At 34.3% G+C, this 16728-nt stretch overlaps 1 protein-coding gene across 2 annotated transcripts in view; it reads right to left on the bottom strand.

Annotated features, from left to right (window-relative positions):
• PIK3CA (phosphatidylinositol-4,5-bisphosphate 3-kinase catalytic subunit alpha) overlaps positions 1–16728 on the bottom strand; it is a 102068-nt gene that overhangs the window by 4373 nt on the left and 80967 nt on the right. For both annotated transcript variants that reach the window (XM_068546272.1, XM_068546271.1), the window contains 10 exons: positions 12043–12167; positions 11057–11138; positions 10061–10225; positions 9740–9843; positions 8103–8274; positions 5862–5968; positions 5226–5347; positions 4311–4389; positions 939–1109; positions 210–327 (listed from right to left, as the gene is read on the bottom strand). In XM_068546272.1, the coding sequence (XP_068402373.1) occupies positions 210–327; positions 939–1109; positions 4311–4389; positions 5226–5347; positions 5862–5968; positions 8103–8274; positions 9740–9843; positions 10061–10225; positions 11057–11138; positions 12043–12167 (1245 nt within the window). The remainder of the gene's footprint in view (positions 1–209; positions 328–938; positions 1110–4310; positions 4390–5225; positions 5348–5861; positions 5969–8102; positions 8275–9739; positions 9844–10060; positions 10226–11056; positions 11139–12042; positions 12168–16728) is intronic.

The following is a 16728-nucleotide window of genomic DNA, read 5'->3' as shown; positions in this document are numbered from 1 at the left end:
GCCGCAACTAAAGATCCTGCATGCCACAACTAAAGGATCCCACATGCCGCAACTGAAGATCCTGCATGCCGCAACTAAAAGATCCCACGTGCCGCAACGAAGATCCCACATGCCACAACTAAGACCCAGTGCAGCCAAATAAATAAGTAAAAAAAAAAAAAAAATTAAAAAAAAAGAATGTTGACACATTTAAAAGAGGAAGCTATTACTTGTCCATCATCTTTAACCATGATGTTACTATTGTGACGATCTCCAATTCCCAAAATGAAGGTAGCAACACAATATCCAGCACATGAACGTGTAAATAGATCGATGGCTGCATCATATCTACAAAGAAGAAATAAACAACTTTGAGTTAGTATGGAAATACAGAATGATCCAGTCCAAACTGGAAAAAGATGGTCAAAGTCTTTTAGTAAAGTCTGTATTAAAACAATGAAAACAATCACTGACATTAGGGGGAGGAAGTAATTATGTTTGAAGATCTGAGGAACTTTGGGATTCTGAAGTGTTCAAAGGTTTCTAAGAAAATTTCTAGATATTCTCTGACCAAAGCATAATTCTTATTATAGTGAAAAAATACTTATGTCATTAAAATAAATTTTTTCTAATCATTTTAACAATGAATTAGTAAAATTTTTAATTTTAATTTTTATTAATTTAACCATAACTTTAAAAAAAAGAATAAGCATTAAGAAAAATACATTTTAGATTCTTAAGGTGAATGTACAGGATTTCACCAAATTATAAGCAATTCTGATCATTTAAACTCAATAATCTCAAATATTTCAAAGGTTGAACATATCTTTTTCCAAATTAAATACAGTTTTTTTTTTTCTTTTCTGGTCTAACTCAAAGAAATATACACAACCATTAAAAATCTTGTCTATCAGACACAAACTTCTACTAGCATAGAAAGAAAAGAATAATAAACTCACATTTCTCCCTTGTTCTTGTCTTTGAGCCACTGATGCAGTGTGTGGCTGTTGAACTGCAGGGCACCTTTCAGGCCTCCTTTACACTGAATTTGCATAATAGTGTGAGAATTTCTCACCACCTCAATAAGTCCCACACAGTCACCAATGGACAGACAACCATAAGGTAACATTCTGAAAAAGGAACAAGACATCTGCAGTTAAATGATGGGATTTTAAAACAGCAAATATTTTATCTTTTTTTAAATGTGAAGATCTAATTGGTTTTATTAGGAGATTCATGAATCGAGCATCATTCCATCTAGCAACTCGAAGGGCGCTCCCTAAAATAGCAAGTATTTTAATAGGCTAATACAGGAATATTCTATTTGCAAATTTTTCATGCATGACCTTTACTCCTTTAACCTAGTTTTACTTTTCTTTTATTACAACATGACAAACATTCCTAGAAAAATCATCAAATTATCTGCCATCATTTATTATAACCTTCAACTGTGAAAGCATTTAACTGTACATGAGAAAAGCATGAAGAAAATTATTGTGGCAATTCAAAGTTTATAAACATTTATGACTTTAAAAATAATGGGTGAATTTAAAGATGTTTAACTGACATCTAAACAATACCTTAGGGTAGCAGTTCTCAAGTTTTTGGTTTCAGAACTCCTTTAAACTCTTAAAAATTATCAAGGATACCAAAGAGCTTTTATTTATGTGGGTTAGATCTATTGACATTAGAAATTAAAATGGAGAAAATTTTAAACTTAAAATATTTATTAATTCATTTAAAGTAATATTTATACTCATTTATATAAAAAATACTATCTTTTACAAAACAAAAATCCTAAAAACAAACAAACAAAAACTTAGAAGAGTGACATTGTTTCCCATTTTTTCAAATTTCTTTAATGTCTGGCTTAATAGTATGGAGCTGGCGTCTCATGAATGCTTTTGTATTCAATCTAATGCAATGTTTTGACTGAAGCATATGAAGAAAATCTGGCCTCGCACAGATATGTATTTGGAAAAGGGAGTAATAGCCTTTTCAGATAATTGTACATATTTTTCTTTCCTACTGTTCCAAAACTTGACAAGAGATAGTTTCTTAAGTTGCAATATGGAATGTGAAACCATAACAGTAAACTTTTCATACACTGTTACATGAAGACCCATTTGTTTATCTTGCCTCTGAATGGAATTTCTACCCATATATGACTTTATAATATCCTATATTGGTCATTTGGAAGATATTAGTTCACTGCGTTATGGAGATCTTCCAAATGTTGATACTTTTCATTATACCAACTAAAAAAAATCACAATTGTTAACATTATCACTGATCTCATCAGAAAAGTCTTTAATTTGGGGGAAGCTCATAGCAGTAGATACAAGGTTTTCAAAATTCTAATTTTTACTTGAAAGCTTAAATTTGATTTTTGACAACAAATACTGTCAGTTGTTCTCCCTGAAGAGTCTCATATTGTTCATTTTCAAGAAAATGTCTACCAAATATCCATGTCTGAATAATCATAGCTTGTCTGTTAGTTATTCTTTAAGTAAAAATGATGTTCCATGATAAAAGCAGTTAGGTTAGCCCACAACTCAAATAACCCACCAATGCTTTTTCCTTGATACAACCATACTTTGGTGTGCAGTTGAAGTGCTTTATGGGTATTTCCCATTCATCACATGCAATATTAAAAAGGACATGTAATCAAGGGTAGAGATGTGAGGATTTAAAGAGACAATGAAAAAAAAGCACCTAATACGCCCATTGGCACATAAGTACTGAAGTATGGTTTTTCTTGCTCTCTTGTTCTCATATGCTACTGTCCATTCTTTCCACCTTTCCTTTACTTCCTAAATTCCTAAAAGAGTAACAGTCTAAACTTATTTTTATTTTCTCACTTAATTCCTTGTAGCTTAATTTCTATCACTCTACTGACTCAACTCTTCTTAAAGCTAACCATGAATCATCAAATCCAAGGCCTTTTTCATAGTCCTCATGCTCTTAAACTCCTGAAGCACCTGATACTGTAAACTGTTTGTGAATCTCTCCCCTCTTCTGGGTTCTGTGAATCACTTACTCTGGTCTTCCTACCCTTTTGACCATTTTTCTTGTGGAATCTTTTCTTCTATCTGCTCTGGTAAATACAGGAATTTCTTAAGGTGGTACTCCCGAGCATTTTCTCTTAATTTTATAACTGTTGAACATGCTCATAGTTTAAAGCGTTACATAGTCCTACAGGCTTATTATTTAAAAAAATTAAACTTTAAATAAAATTTTAATTTAAATTTACTTAAGTTAAAAAATGTAACAACTTTCCAAAGATCCAACTTACTTTCCAACGATCTAGCTCGTTTAACTTTAGATGCTTTTTTGCATAGCCACTAATTTACAATTAAATATTGTAATTACCAGAGTTACAGACAAAAGTACTTTTGAAGAGGGTGGGCTTTGCCTGAATAACTCTGAATTTGCAAAGGGACAAGTAAGAGAAGGATAAAATATTAGACAGAAAAATGACTAGGAGAAGATGTGGCAGGATAGAAAACTTGGAGATGATGCTGATAACTGGGAAGGTTGGGCAGAAACCAACAAAATGGCAAAAATTTTAAGATTAGTTGCTTTCATAAATTTTGCTGAAAAACTGACTCACGATTAGAGAATTTATAAAGTTTTAGAATTAGAAAACTTATATAATGAAAGAAACCTTCTTTTAAACTCTTAACTTGTAAATGAAAAATGGGGCCTTTTGTGTCTCGTGTCTCCTATGTCCTGTTCCTAAATACAGTTGGCCCTCTATAACTGAGGGTTCTGGATACTCGGATTCAACCAACTGCAGATGGAAAATATTTGGGGAAAAAAATCGAGAAAGTTCCAAAAAGCAAAATTTGAATTTGCTGTGCACTGGTAACTATTTACATAGGCTTTACATTGCACTAGGTATTATAAGTAACCTACAGATGACAAAGTATACAGGAGGATGTGCATAGCTTATATGCAAATACTATGCCATTTTATATAAGGGACTTGAGCATCCATGGACTCTGGTACTGGCGGGGGTCCTGGAACCAATCCCCTGCAGATACCAAGGGAAGATTGTTAGTGACCAGTTGCAGAGTCTTCACCAGCTTACTGGAGATAGCTCTTCTTACCTAGCTGAATCTCATTAGCTATTCTAAGCCAAGGAAGAAGAGGACAAATAGAAAGTACCACAGTGTAATCAACTAGTGTTAATTATTACTCCATACATTTATTTATAGATATATGCCTCTATATTGTTTATAATTAATATATTTTACAATTAATATTTACTAATGGTTTACTTTTTCAGGATAACTTTCAGCATACATGTTGTCTTATTGGTTACCTACCGAAGATCAAGACCTTGATTTTGCCAGATATTTTCCATAATGCGAATAATTTGAAGTGTTAGCATATCTTGCCGTAAATCTGAAATTCAAAGAATATGTATACCAACACTTAATGCCACAAGCACAAATTTGAGTATCACATCATCATAATGTTTTCAAACAGAAAATATACAGAACTATGTTTGCTCTTCAAAATAATCTGTAAGGCAGCAATAATCTTTGTCTTTAACCCATTTCTAAAGTATCTGCATAAACACATCTGTATAACAATGTAGGATAAGGTGGCATGTATTTCACAAAAAAATTAAATTAAAATATTTAAACTACTTATTTTTCTGAATCCTTAAACTTGAACATGTTTATATTAAAATATTTGGATTAACAGAATTCAGTGCTGAAAGGTCATTTCCTAATGAAAACCCATCAATGATACATTTGTTTAGTATATAAAAATGTATTCCCCCACAGCCTGTTCTCCAAATAAATTAGGACCTTCTTTTATGATTCCTTAGCAGACTACACTTTTCCTTTGTACCAGGGTTGTAATTTTGTTTTTGTAGTTATTTGTTTAATGTCTCTTTTCCCTGCTAGACTGTAAACTCTAAGAGGGCAGGGATTCTGTTTTGTGTACTCTTACAACTTCAGGGCCTAGCATGTCAAATATTTATGGAGTGAATGGATACACAGCTGAACAAAATGATTTTCAGGCCTTCTGACTCTAAACCTAGTACTTCTTTCCTTTTCAGTAATTATAAATACATATTCTAAAGGTTAAGACATTTGCTTAATATTATATATTTTACCACATGCATATTCCTTAAATGGCTTTCAATAATCTTCATGGTTCATAAATATCCTGTGTATAAAAATATAACTAAATTCATGCATCATAAGTCCATTAATATTCTTCCTTACCATCCCCATTTTTAAAGATGATCTCATTGTTCTGAAAGAGTAATTCTGACATGATGTCTGGGTTCTCCCAATTCAACCACAGTGGCCTTTTTGCAGAGGACATAATTCGACACTCTTCAAGCCTTTAAAATAGTTGAAAAATTTACTAGGCACCTTGGCTGTTATTCTTTGTAGCCTCAATTTATTTTAAAATACATATACTGTACAACTTTTTGAAGTGTTATAACAATTTTAAACTTTCTCCTCAGTTTTATTTATGAATTAATTTCTGAGGTAGTATAAAGAAAAAATACATATTAAGCTTAAAAATTTCTTATAAATGGAATATGAATTTTCCACAAATATAGGGACATCTCATTTGTTTTACAGATATTGCATTCCATTTCTTATCCAATGATACCAGAAATTCTGGCCATAAAAAGTTTTAAATTCTATTATTAAAGTAGTAAAAACTCATTCTGAATAAATGCAGCTCTGAACTTAAGAAAATTTTACTACTCTTATTTTGCAGGGTAGGAAAAGGGGAGAGAGAAGCATATATTATTGAACACAATGACATTCTGACTTTTTCAAGATTTTCTCCAGAGAAAGTACTTGTTTAAATGTATCAATAAAACTTCCAATAAAGTACCTTACCTGAGATTTCCCAGCTGATGAGCAGGGTTTAGAGGCGATAGAAAGCCCTGTAGAGCATCCATGAAATCTGGTCGCCGCATTTGCTCAACTAAAAATTTCATCTGTACCTGATAAATGAGCATAATCATGGTTAGAAGTTGATTTGATAAAGGTAAAACTAATTGCTAATCTCTTTTATACACTGGAACCTCATTACTGTGTAGTCTTTGAATCCATATCCTGGATTGGCCGCATTCTAATTAGAAGGGTTTCTATAACACAGAGCTGCACAACTCAGACAGAGAGGTGAGAGTGACAGTACTGTGTACCTTCCTGTGAGAAAAGCTCTGCATGCTGACAGAGGCAGTGTTCTGGCTCTAGAGCAGGGCTTGGTCAACTATGGCTTGTAAGTCAGTTGCCAGTTTTTGTAAGTCAAATTGCCTTGGAATATAGTCATGCCCATTCACTTAGATATTGGTGCTTTCACACTAGAATAGCAGAGCTGAGTAGTTACGACAAACTGCATGGCCTACCAAGTCTAAAATATTTACTATCTAGCCTTTTAAGAAAAAGTTTGCTGACCTTTGTTCTAGAGGAAAAACTTTGGAGACATCACGTTAGCTTAATAACCTTACTTTTAAGCTTTTCAGAAAACACCACATTCTCTGTTCAATAAAAAAGGTCTAGTGAGTCTAAAAGAAATGGTTGGGGAAAGTCTCATACTATACTCAAGGTTCTAGTACATAAGTGGAAAGAAACATCCTTTTTTAATCACTTTTTTAATCCACTGTATCACAGCCAATCTGTGATATGAAAACTTCACTTTAGAAGAAATGCTTATATTTACAAATTTAACTAATATCTAATTTCTTTTTTCTTACCTTACTTACAATAGAATAAATTTTATTATTTCAAAGCAGTCTAATTTCCTCTTGCTCACAATTCCAGCAGCAGAAACAATACCATTATTTTCTAATAACCTGTATTTGAACTTACATACCACAATTTCAATAAAATCAACTCAGTCACATACTGTATGACATTTAGATTAATACAATAACTTTCTTTTAAAGTTGTTTTTTTCTTCAAGCAATATTAATGAAAATGTTGAAAAAATTTATTCAGTACTACTAATTTACATTGTCTGTCCTTTGGGGACTCACTAATAAACTGGGATTTTCTTTTTTCATTTCACTAGAGGTGAGGAATGATCTCACTTTTTACTGTAGGGTGTGTTGGACTGAATAAAGGATAAGGAGTAGGAAAAGGTCATGAAAACCTTTACATTTCATGTTCCTCAGGTACACTAAGCAAGACTGCAGGTGACTCAAGTGTGTGATATATTTACTGTGTGACTAAGAGTCCATTTTAAACTTAGAAATACAGAAACTAATTTCTTTCCACTCATTTTCAAGGTCATTACTAAAAGAAAAGAAAAGACACAGAGTAAGGAGAAATCATTTTTAAGACTTAGGGCCGGGACTTCCCTGGTGGCGCAGTGGTTAAGAATCTGCCTGCCAATGCAAGGGACACGGATTCGAGCCCTGGTCCGGAAAGATCCCACATGCCGTGGTGCAACTAAGCCCATGCGCCACAACTACTGAGCCTGCACTCTAGAGCTCGCGAGCCACAACTACTGAGCCTGCCTGCCTAAAGCCCATGCTCCGCAACAAGAGAAGCCGCTGCAATGAGAAGCCCACACACCACAACGAAGACCCAACACAGCCAAAAAAAAGACTTAGAGCTAAACAAGGTCCTAATGTATAGCACGGAAACTATATTCAATATCCTGTGATAAACCATAATGGAAAAGAATATAAAAAAAGAATGTATATATGTATATAACTGAGTCACTTTGCTATACAGCAGAGATTAGCACAATACTGTAAATCAACTATACTTCAATAAAAAAATTTTTTTTAAAAAGACTTAGGGCTATATAAAAGAGAAAGGAAGGGAAAGAGGAGGGAACTAACATTTGCTGGGCACCTCCTATGTTCTAGGGACTATGAGAGGTGCTTTGCATATCTTGTATGATTTAATTCTCACATCAACCCTATGAGGAAAGTTATTATTCCCATTTTACAGATGAGGAAAATGAATCTCAAGAGACTAAATAATGTGTCTAACATTACATTGCTTGGATCCAAATCTTAATCTGCCTAATTCTAAGGCCCATGATCTGCATATATACTGGGCTCTCAAATAACCCTGCCCCACTGCAATGAAGGAGTCTGAAAAACAAACTGAAGAGTCACATACCTTTTGTGTTTCATCCTTCTTCTCTTGTTTGAGAATGTCAGTTAAGTTAATGAGCTTTTCCATAGCCTCAACCTGCCTATTCAGGTGCTTCAAATACATCCCACATGCACGGCAATAGGACTCCAAAAGCAGGCCAAACCTCTGACTAACTGTTTTATTGTGCATCTCAGATCTAAAAGGTCAGTGGGGGGGGGGGGGGGGAGAGGGAGAGAGAGAGAGAGAGAGAGAGAGAGAGAGAGAGAGAGAGAGAGAGAGGGAGAGGGAGAGAGAGGGAGAGAGAGGGAGAGAGAGAGAGAGAGAGGGAGATTCAAATGAGTAGTATACACATAACCTTTTTTAAGAAACCCATTTTCTAAATTCAAAAAATGTTATAATCATGTAACTAATACTAACTAATACAATCATACTAACGAATGATAGGCTTTAAATCATTTAAAACCTATCATTTAGAAGCAAAACAATTAAGAGTTTCAGGTAGTTTCTGGAAATATAAATTTAAAAAAAACTAGATTTTAGGTTTATTTCAACTACTTTTCATTTACTAATCTTAGCACAAAATACATAAACATGAAAAAAGGAAATTAGGCACAAAAATAATACAATGAATAGAGAGGGAGTGAAGAGCTCAGTGAACACTATTTGACTCTTCTGGCATACATGTCCCTTTTCTGTACTGTGTCTGAATTTAAGTTATTCTTAAATTTATTTTTGGCTACATTGGTTCTTTGTTGCTGTGCACAGGCTTTCTCTAGCTGTGGAGAGTGGGGGCTACTCTTCATTGCAGTAGGCAAGCTTCTCATTGCGGTGGCTTCTCTTGTTGCAGAGCATGGGCTCTAGATGCGTGGGTTTCAGTAGCTGTGGCACGAGGGCTCAGTAGCTGTGGCACGAGGGCTCAGTAGTTGTGGCTCTCGGGCTCTAGAGCGCAGGCTCAATAGTTGTGGCACACGGGCTTAGTTGCTCCATGGCATGAGGGATCTTCTCAGACCAGGGATCGAACTCGTGTTCCCTGCATTGGCAGGCGGATTCTTAACCACTGTGCCACCAGGGAAGTCCCTGAATTTAAGTTATTTTAAACCTAGCTTCTAGATTCCATTTTAAATTTATTTTAACATTTAAAAAATCATGTTAATTACAAATCTGTTTCTAAATTTATAAAAAAGTGCATGGTTTATGACCTCTAACTTTGTGTATTAGATATAGCATATTCTGCAAAATATTTTTTATTCTTAATTAGCTTATTTTCTAGTAAGAAACTTGGGGTTTTGTCATTATTGTTCTGAATTCCAAGGCAAGATTTTTTGGGGGTGGGGGGATATCTTAATCCACACATACGGTGAAATCAATTGCAACATTAATCTGGACCTAGCAAATTTTACTTTGCTTAAAGTAGAATCAAAATCTTTAAAAATATTTCAGCTCTCATTCCTGTATAAAATTTAGTTTTAATTTTACTGCTTACTTAAGGTTAAAGAGAAAAAGCTGAGGGAAGTTCATCACTGGTACAATATACTTTCAGTATGGAAAACTCTTCTAGACAAACAAAAACAACAGTATATAAGTAATACATATTTATACATCAACTGAGAATACAAGTAATATATATATAAAGAATTAAATGGGAAAATAATTTGACTTACTTTAAATGCCAAAAGAAAAAGTGCCCAATCCTTTGATTAGTCAATGCTTTTTTGAGTAAAAACCTCACAAGTAGGTTATCCAAATACTGTTCATATTTTAGGACCTATGTGATTAAAAACAAACAAACAAACAAAAATAAAAACAACTCTACATCAATCAAGGTCAGTTTCTGCATGGTTGGATTTAAAGAAAAATTTTTTAGGAAGAAAATAGATACTACTGGTAATAAAACTGACTTTTAAAAATGCATAAAACCAGCTAGTACAGTAGGTGTTGGAAGGTGCATGGATTTAGAATAAAACATTATTTTTCTATTTTACCTGTACTAGCTGAATTAGGTACTGAGAAAGTTTGTCATCTGTTAAATATTTTTCTAAGCATCGAACAGCAAAACCTCGAACCATAGGATCTGGGTAATTACAGTCCAGAAGCTCCATAGCCTGTTCAGGTTTGATTGGAGGCCAATCTTTTACCAAGCAGTACATCTGTGTATGAGTGAGATAATAGATCATATTTAAAAACCAAAGATAGTTGTGAGTGAACCCTCTTAAGACATTATCTTAATTTCTTATTTTAAAATTAGATAAAAGCCCCCCTTATGAATTCAGTGCTTAAAATGTTTAGTTCTAATTAATCAGTGGAAGTTATGTAAACAGTATTTTTCTCTACTATACAGATCTTCCTCGACTTACAGTGGGCTTATGTCTTGATAAGCCTATCATAAGTTGAAAATATCTCAAGTCAAAAATGCACTTAATACACATAATCTACTGAACATCATAGCTTAGCCTAGACTACCTTAAACATACTCAGAACGCTTACTTTAGCCCACAGCTGGGCAAAATCATTTAACACAAAGCCTATTTTATAAAAAAGTGTTGAATATCTCATGCAATTTGTTGAACACTGTACTGAACGTGAAAAGGAGAATGGCTGTATGGGTACAGAATAGTTGTAAGGATACTGTTTGTTTACCCTCACGATCATCCGGCTGACTGGGAGCTGTGGCTCGCTACTGCTGCCCAGTATCAGGAGAGACTATTTTACCACATATTGCTAGCCTGAGAAAAGATCAAAATTCGAAATGTGAAGTATAGTTTCTACCTAATGCATCTCACTTTCTCACCATTGTAAAGTAATAATGTCTTAAGCTGAACCATGGTAAGTCGAGGACCATCTGTATTATCATTATTAATTAATTTAAAACATAGTCTATTTCATTTCTTATACTTATGCAGACTTTCTGAGAAAAAACAATTTGAATGACATACCAAATTTGTGCAACAGTTATTCAGTAATCTCAAACATGCATTTACCTGAGCTACTTCATCTCTAGAATTCCATTTAACAGACAGAAGCAATTTGGGTAGAATTTCAGGGATAGTTACACAATAGTGTCTGCGTGGAAAAGACAAAACAAAACAAAAAAAACATTCTTACATATTATTCAAAAGGCCTAGATGTCTAAATTTGTGACTATGCAATCTTTAAGAAGTTCCAAACACTTTTAAAACTTCTTACCATTACTAGCCTTCTTTAAAATCAAAACAAACCTGTGTTTAACACTATAGCTGCACATATATGTACATAGATACAGTTATAATGGCATGGAAGACTAAAGGAAAATCCAAATGGAGGACAGGTACTTAGGAAAAATTATGAATTTATGTTATAGCACTCTTTATATAGCTCCTATTATTCATCTACTTATTCGGCATGAACCATGAGAAGAGTTACCACTTCTACTGTGGTCACTGGACAAAATTTATGTTTAAATGAACTTCCTGCAGAAATGCACTGCAACTGCCTTATTTAAGTAAACCAGGGTACACTTACTAAGTTGCAGGATAATTTCTTCAGAAGTGAAAATAAGGCATTACAGTATTACTTTAAGGAAGTGTAAGAAAAAATGAAAAATGGAAGGAACTCCTAAAAATGAAAATATCTAGACCAATTAAATCACAGCTAAACTGATCTAAAACTAAGGTTTTGTTTTTTGTTTTTGGATCTTAAATTTTATTTGAAAACAAACCAAAAAGCCAAATCCTAAAAAATGTCATGTCAAGGATTCAGAATTTTAAAAAAGCCTTCAATCTGCAAGGTTATTACCAATGCAGCATGATTTTCTAGAAATACTGATCTATACCCACAGTTCAAAAAAGGATAATGTTTGTAATTTAAAATCATGTAAATTATGCTTTATTTACTCTAATAGGTAATGGCAGAAGCATGGCAAGATCAGCCAAAGTCAGTTCTTTCTTCTGAAATGGAAGGAACAGAGACTCTCTATCTTAACACTTACCTGTGGCTCCACAGAAAATCTTTCTCTTGCTCAGTGATTTCAGATAGAGGATCTCGTGTACAAATTGCTCGGAGCTGTTCTTTATCATTTTCTCTTAATTCATTATCTCTAGCTAGTCTGTTACTCTGTAAAATAAAGTAATATCTTATATAATTTTCTTTGCCATACCCCCCCCCCGATTCATGACTGATCTGCAAAAAAAGAAAATTAATTTTCAATAAACTTTACATTGCTTATTAACTGTTAAAAAACAGTTTATTCTCATTACAAGACTTTATTTTCAGGGATGGGGAGAACACACTTAAGACAGTTATTTTTGGAACAAATCCAATAATTTACTTGGTTAACATTACCACCAACCAAAGAACAGTTAAGTGCCAAAATTAGTCAGGGATAAGGCTAGATTTGGATACTAGGGGGTGGTAGTGAACAATTTACTTCTCTTCCTGATGAGGACCCTTCCTAGTATCCTATTAACTAATCTGCTAATGTTTCTGGAATAAGAGAGAAAATTAAAAAGTAAAATAATAAAATAAAAATATAAATTCTTTCATAATCCTTCCCTGAAAATATCCTTATAATCACTTGCAAGGCTTTCTAATTTTAAAAGTAAAAATACGGGAAAAAAGGAGAAAAAAAACCCATCCACATTAAAACACTGCACATTGAATGTTTGGAAACTAAAAAGAAAATATCATAACTTTTGGTGTAATTCCAAGATTCCAAGTAATATATTTATTCCCTTTAAATACAAATATATTAACCACATAGTGAATAATTATGAACACATGTTAATGTATCATGCAAAACACACACCCCTTAGGATGAGTTACACATATTCCTATTGGCTAAAAATGAAAGCAGACATCCATGCTACTTGGTTTTTATACATTTAAATATTGTTAATTTATCCAACAGCATAAAGAAATATTACTGGCATATATTCACTCAACAAACCTTTATTAATACATGTACTGTGTACCTTGTCCTGTTCTTACTGTTGGGCTCAGAAAATAGTAAAACACCCTGTATTAACAGAGCCTCTATTACAGTGGGAAATTAAATGAACAAATAAAAATACTGGAGTAGATATAGATAAGATACTCTGGGTGCTGTGACAGAGAAGGACTGAGTGGCTACTTTAGACTGGGTGTTCAGGAATGGCCTTTGAGAAGGTAATATTAAATTTGTGATCCAAATGACAAGAAAGAACCATCCACACTAAGACCAGGGAAAGACTACTGCAGATGAAGGAAACAGTGAAAGTGCCCCAAGGAAAGAATGAGTTTGGTGTGAAGGAGGAACAGGAAGAAGACCAGGGCATCTGAAGTCCAGTAGATGAGGGAGAGGAGTGACAGGAGGTCATGTTCAGAGCATGTAAAATCTGCAGGTCAGGGTGAAAGGTCTGGATTTTACTTTTAGCGAAAGCTGTTTAAAGGATGAATACTATTACTTGATTGATCTTTTATAAGTATTGTTCTGGTTGCTTTGGGGAAAGCAGGAGACCAGTTAGGAGGCTACTGCAATAGTCCAGGTAAGAGAATACTTAACCCTCAACTCATCAGAAAAAGTAGTCATTAAAACTTATCATCTGGGTTCCAATGGACTCTGAGTTCTTTTACTTACTGATTTTTGTTTATATTTTTAATACAAAATAATTTAAAGAATAAAGTGATGGTGAAAAACAATTTTATTAGACATCTTAATAAGAATATAAACACAGTAAAACCAAATTTATAATCCAAAATGGGCAACATATGTTGAATGCAACAAACTTGCTCATCAGCTGTCATGTGTGAGCCTGAATATATCCATCTTGTGAATACTGATTCCAGATTTCAAATACATATCTAGTAAGTTCTAGTTTATCATTACTTCTGGTTTTTCTTCTCACACTTGCATTGTCAAAATACTTTTGAAAACTTTGATGACTCATAATTTTGTTGAAGAAAGGACAGCCATCTTCTTTGCTTCATAACTGCAAAACATTTCTATTTTTTATACTTACAGATATCAATCAGAATAATCAATCCAAGGATTTAAAAAATTTCTACATCACCTTTTTCCTTCCAGTCATTTTTTTTTTTTTTTAATTTATTTTTGGCTGTGTTGGGTTGTTTCTGCCCGCGGGCTTTCTCTAGTTGTGGTGAGCGGAGGCTACCCTTCGTTGCGGTGCACGGGCTTCACATTGCGGTGGTCTCTCCTGTTGTGGAGGACCGGCTCTAGGCGCATGGCCTTCAGTAGTTGTGGCACACAGGTTCAGTAGTTGTGGCTCACGGGCTCAAGAGCGTCAGTAGTTGTGGCACATGGGCCTAGTCGCTCCATGGCATGTGGGATCTTCCCGGACCAGGGCTCGAACCCGTGTCCCCCGCACTGGCGGGCGAATTCTTAACCACTGTGCCACCAGGGAAGCCCCTTCCAGTCATTTTTATACATAACTGCCTGCAGCATTTATCTACTTACTAAGTAAATTCTGATGCACAACATCATAAAAGATGGAAAGAATACTGCAAAAGATGAGGTGTGGGCTGGGTTCTTGTTAAGAAATACTGTGTGGAAAAAAAAAAAAAAAAAAGAAGAAATACTGTGTGATAAAGTCATTCCTGCAGAATGACTAACTGATGTTAGTCATTTTTTGTCCTTGGAGATATACTGTTCACTCATCGTTTCCTGAGTTTGAGAAAAATTCATCTAGGATATCGTCATCTGATATTTCACTTACATGATCAATTTTAACATCATCATTCAAGCCTGGAATAGTGGTTCTCAACTGGGGTGATTCTGCCCCTTCTAAGAGGAACCTTTGATACTGTGTGGACACATTTTTGATCGTCACAGCTTGTGGCGGTGGTGGTGCTGGCAGCTAGAGGGTGGAGGCCAGGGACACTGCTGAACATCCTGTAATGCACACAACAGCCCCTACAACAAAGGAGTTTTTGGCCCAAAATGTCAGCAATGTCGAGGCTGAGAAACTTTGCTTTAAAGTGCTATTATCTGTCTCTTTGTATTCATACTCTGATTTGCTAATAATTGTGAAATATTTTCCTCTGTCAATTTTCTTCTCTTTGGCATTATCAGTGGAAAGGGAAAAATTCTGAATTATTAACAGTGTTCAATTAAAGCCTAAAAAATAACAACAACAAAACACTACAAAGATGGTGTTTGCAGACTTCCTTTATACATCTGGAAATATGATGCAAAACACTGGGCTATGCAATGAGAAGACTGAAGGATGATGTAATAGTGATGATTTATCTCACTACTGTATCATCCTTCTAGGCTATTTCATCCTTTTATATTTTTATATTATTTTAGTCTTTTTTTTTTTTAGCATAGTTGGAATTAATTCATGAATAATGATGAAATAGTAAAATGTTTTAAGATACAGGAAAACTAAGATCCTATTATTATTTCTAAGAGTTATAAAAGTTTTCAATAGATCCAAAGGTAATTGAAAGATAGAGTCAGTTTTATTCTATTATAAAAATAAACAGGGACTTCCCTGGCGGTGCAGTGGCTATGAATCTGCCTGCCAATGCAGGGGACACGGGTTCGAGCCCTGGTCCGGGAAGATCCCACATGCCGCGGAACAACTAAGCCCGTGCGCCAAAACTACTGAGCCCGCGCACCACATCTACTGAAGCCCACGTGCCTAGAGGCCGTGCTCCACAAGAGAAGCCACCGCAATGAGAAGCCCACGCACCACAACGAAGAGTAGCCCCCGCTCACTGAAACTAGAGAAAGCCAGCGCGCAGCAACAAAGACCCAACGCAGCCTAAATATAAATAAATTTAAAAAAAAAAAACAATGGATAAGGGTTCCAATTTCTCCACATCCTCACCAACACTTGTTATTAAAAAAAAAAAAGTTTTTCTTTTTTCTTTTTGAAATAAAAAAAATTCTTCTAAGGAAGAAAAAGTCATAAAATATCAATCCTTACAGAGTTAGAACTGCTCAAAAAGGAAACTCAAAAGCTAAAATTTGCTCCAACAAGCCAATGATGTTGGATGTTTGATGGCAAACTGAGTTCAATGGCTGAATTTATGAATAAAATAGGAAATAAATGAGTTTCCAAGTATGTGACTTGACTCTTGTAATTCAGTTAGTTTAAAGGTGTAACTAATTGGATAGGGTTATGGACATTTTATGGAAATGCTCATCAGTATTTTACCCCCAATTTCAAAAGTAAGGAATTCCTGTCTAGTTAGAATGGTTAAGAGTAAAAGACTTCATACTAATTAAACAGTGACACTGGATAACTTATTTCAACTCCTTAAGCCTTTTCCTTACTGGTAAAATACGAATTATAATAGCACCTACCCTCATAGAGACTGCTTTTAAGATTAAATGAGGTAATACATGAAAAGTAATTGGTATGGCATTTGGTATATGGTAAGCACTTAATAAATGTTAGGTATATTCAAAGAACTAAACTTACAGAGTAGGGTTTTTCAAGAAAGAGAATCCCTTTTTAATGTCAAAAAAGCTAATTGTACCTTCAGTAAATGACAGAATTCAGTAATGATTTTAAATTAATTTCTACTTAACAAAATATCTTCTACATAGTTCTGCAAGTAAACAGGCAGGAAGATTATTATTACTATTATTATTATTCTGTTTACAAAAGGGATTGGTAAACTCCTTACTGAGAATACAACTAATAAAGTTAAACTAATAAAGTTCCTA

This window comes from Eschrichtius robustus, chromosome 6 (genome assembly GCF_028021215.1).
Source record: "Eschrichtius robustus isolate mEscRob2 chromosome 6, mEscRob2.pri, whole genome shotgun sequence".
Lineage (NCBI taxonomy): Eukaryota > Metazoa > Chordata > Mammalia > Artiodactyla > Eschrichtiidae > Eschrichtius > Eschrichtius robustus.
The sequence above is the reverse complement of the archived record's forward strand: the minus strand, read 5'-3'. Positions and strand labels throughout refer to the sequence as shown.